The 3,813-nt window shown below is 41.3% G+C and overlaps 1 protein-coding gene across 1 annotated transcript; it reads left to right on the top strand.

The window, feature by feature from the left end:
* The first annotated feature begins 542 nt into the window (after positions 1 to 542).
* On the top strand, positions 543 to 3,487 carry LOC136463560 (uncharacterized). Its single transcript, XM_066462552.1, has 3 exons — positions 543 to 762; positions 1,542 to 1,856; positions 2,001 to 3,487. Exons 1-3 carry the CDS (start codon positions 543 to 545, stop codon positions 3,485 to 3,487), a joined length of 2,022 nt encoding a protein of 673 aa, XP_066318649.1.
* Positions 3,488 to 3,813: the final 326 nt, after the last annotated feature.

Raw genomic sequence — 3,813 nt, 5'->3', positions numbered from 1 at the left:
CATTCTAGCTCTTGGCCCACCTAGAACTAATTGCTTTAGCTACTTTTCAGTTTCAAAAAGTGCAGTTATTACAACTTGTTTGGTTGTCATCCAAGCAACAGCCTTAGGCCATCAATTTCGATCCTATCTCCAACAACAACACCTAAAATACAAGACCCATTCGACCTTTGGGTACCATTACATGCAAATGGTTCAATACCCATTCGGTATCTTCTCCAACAATAAGACCCAAAAGAGAATCCTTTTCTGCAAATAGGTTTCCAGGAGAGAGGAATATTCATATTTGGGTTGTGTCTCCCAGACAACCCAAAATGAGTCTTCCATATAGGTATTCTGTTGGAGGCCGATTTTGAGTCTCTTACTACCTATTTTGAGTTTGGGTGCCCATATAAGTCTCTTGTTGGAGACAGTCTAATGACTTAGGATATGTTGCCTGGTAGCAGTGGCAGACCTAGTGGGTGGTCAGGGTGGTCCACCGACCACCCTGTGGGCCACCAGTCCACTACACCTGTCAACCATACATCATGCTCTACGAGATACAGATGGTAGCGTGCGCGGTCCATGACTACGGCTTCTTTGCTGCTTTCATTCGGAGGTGGATCGGTCGCGGGGCCCATGACTACGGCTCGGGCCACATTCGGCCCAAGCAGGCAAGCACGCGCTACCATGACTATGCGCTGGACCTGGGCCTCGTCTACGAGTACGAGACTATGACGCGTCGTACCAGGAGTCCAGAGTCCAGACTGCTCTTCGCGACTTCGCGTGCGCCAGCGCCGGCTCCAGCTCGACCGCTTGGTGCCGTGCCCAGCGCGCCCGCCGCCGCCCTACGAGCACTCTAGCAGATCATCGCCCATCGCTTTGCCTGGCCTGGCCATCGCCTGCAAGACTGATCGAGTGATCGCCAATCCTTCCTCAGTTCCTCAGGTGATACTCCCCGTCCATCCCTGTGCTTCCTCAGTTCCAGGTTTTTTCTTCCGATCGTTAGTTTTGCTAATTAGCAATTGTTTTTTCCATAACTCTTGAGTCTTGAATTATGAAAAGAAACGGAGACATTCGATCCCTTTTTTAGAAAGCAGCAAAGAAGGCGGCTGCTATTGACCCACCTCTGGATGAAAATATTGTGGAAGAGCAGAATAAAAAAGAAGATAGAGTACAAGTTGAAGAAATTGCAGATCATTTGCCCTCGCCCCCGCTAGCATCACCGCCACCGCCCGCATCAAAGCCACCGGCGTATGACATCAATCACCTACCATATGATCTAGGTGAAAGGCTGCCCATTGAAGATTATCCTGTTAATGATCAAGATGCAATTCGTAGAGCATATATTACTAAAGGTGCTTGCAAACCTTATATCCATGATTTTCCATACCGAAACATTGGAGGCGTACCTCGTTGATTCAGTATACAATGGTTGTATAATTATGAGTGGCTTGAATATAGTGTCAAGAAGGATTCTGCATTTTGCTTCATTTGCTACTTGTTCAAGAAGGGCAGTGGGTCAAAAACTTTTATTGTTGATGGATGGAATAATTGGAATATAGGAAACACAGCACTTCTCAAACATTTTGGTTCTAGGGCACATAAAGCAGCTCAAGAGAAGTACATTGGTTTTATGAATCCCAAGGTAGCAATTGATTATAACATTGACAAGTGGAGTGAGGAGGAGCTTCGTCTTTACAAGAAAAGATTGACATATTCACTTAGATGTATCAAGTTTCTTTTGCATCAAGGATTGGCATTCCGTGGACATGATGAAAGTGAAGAGTCTAGTAACAGAGGCAACTTCATTGAACTTTTAAAGTTTCTTGTAGAAAATAGTGAAGAAGTGAACAAGTATGTCTTGAACAATGCACCAGGTAATTGCACTTTGACTAGCCCAAAGATACAAAAGCAAATTATTCACTATTGTGCCATAGAAACTAGAAAGAAAATAATTGAGGAACTTGGTGATGAGCCCTATGCAATTTTAGCTGATGAGTCTAGTGATATATCACATAAAGAACAACTAGCTCTTTGCTTGCGTTATGTTGATAAACTTGGAAGGCCATGTGAGCACTTTATTGGAGTTGTTCATGGAGATGATACTACCTCTTTGTCACTTAAGAAAGCAATTAAAGTTTTACTTGTTAGTAATGGATTGAGTATGCAGCAGATTAGAGGTCAAGGTTATGATGGGGCTAGCAATATGAAAGGAGATATTAAAGGGCTCAAAACTTTAATCATGCAAGAATCACCTTCCGCTTATTATATTCATTGCTTTGCACATCAACTCCAACTAGTTCTTGTTGCTGTTGCCAAAGGAAATACTGACTGCAAGACTTTTTTTGATCAAGTATCTATCTTGTTGAACATTATTGGGGTTTCTTGCCAGCGTCATGATATGCTTCGAAATGCTAGGCTTGAGAATGTCAAGAAAGCACTAGAGTGTGGTGAGCTTGAATCGGGGAGTGGATTAAATCAAGAGATGGGTTTGCCTAGGCCTGGTGACACTCGGTGGGGCTCTCATTACAAAACTATATGTAGCATCATCACTATATATTCCTCAATTCATGATGTGCTCATTGAACTTGGTGCTGATAATGCATATAAGGAAGATTGGACAAAGATACATTTTGTGCTTGGAGCATTTGAAACCTTTGAGTTTGTTTTCTTTGTGCACGTAATGTATGTTATTCTTGGATATACAAATGAGTTATCTGAGTGCTTGCAGAGAAGGGACCAAGATATTCTTAATGCAATCTCCCTTGTTAATGTGGCAAAGAGCAGAATGCAGGAGTTGAGGTATAATGGTTGGGATAATTTTCTTCAGAATGTCACTTCTTTTTGTATTAAACATGGTGTTGAAGTTCCTGCTATGGATGGTGCTTATGTGCCTTATGGAAAATCAGCACGGTATGCTCGTGCCCGAAACCAAACAAATGATGACCATTTCCGAAGAGAAGTATACATTGGTGTCATTGATCAAATTAGTCAAGAGCTTGATAATCGGTTTGATGAGATCAATATGGAACTACTGTCTTGTATGTCAGCCTTTAGTCCTTCCAACTCCTTTGCTTCTTTCGATGCACGGAAGGTACGTAGATTGGCTGAATTTTATCGTAAGGACTTCTCCAATAATGATTTGTTAAAACTGGAATTGCAACTTGATAATTATATTGATGACATGCGACAAGATGCTAGCTTCCAAGGTCTAGACAACATTGTTGATCTCTCAGTTAAGCTTATTGAAACAAAGAGGCACAAAGTGTACGATATGGTGTACTTGCTTCTCAAATTGATATTGCTTTTACCAGTGGCAACTGCGAGTGTTGAAAGGGTATTTTCTACATTGGTTATAGTGAAAACAAAGTCAAGGAATAAGATAGGTGATACTGTTTTGGATGATTGTCTAGTCACATTTATTGAGCGGGATATTTTCTTCCAAGTTAATAAAGATGATATAATGGAGACATTCATGTCATTGAGAAAGCGGCGGATAAACAAGTAATATTGTAAGTCTCCTATTGTTATATTTCGAAGTATTTGTATTTCATTTGAACAATTTATATTAAGATTTGACGTCGTTTTACCGAATTATAATATGGTTTTACCGAATTATAAATGGTTTACCGAATTGTATAAGAATTTTTTTTACGGCGCATACCCTATGCAAAAATCCTGGGTCCGCCACTGCCTGGTAGGCATCTACGAGGCCACCAACTAAACATGCTCTACATGGCAAGATAAGCTTTTGTAAGGTAGCATACGCATCATTTTTCTGTAACACTAATTTCTCTAAAGGATCATAAAATACGACTTATGGGATGGAAGGAG

This window comes from Miscanthus floridulus, chromosome 1 (genome assembly GCF_019320115.1).
Source record: "Miscanthus floridulus cultivar M001 chromosome 1, ASM1932011v1, whole genome shotgun sequence".
Taxonomy (NCBI): domain Eukaryota; kingdom Viridiplantae; phylum Streptophyta; class Magnoliopsida; order Poales; family Poaceae; genus Miscanthus; species Miscanthus floridulus.
Note: the sequence above shows the minus strand (reverse complement) of the source record. Positions and strands in the feature narration are given on the sequence as shown.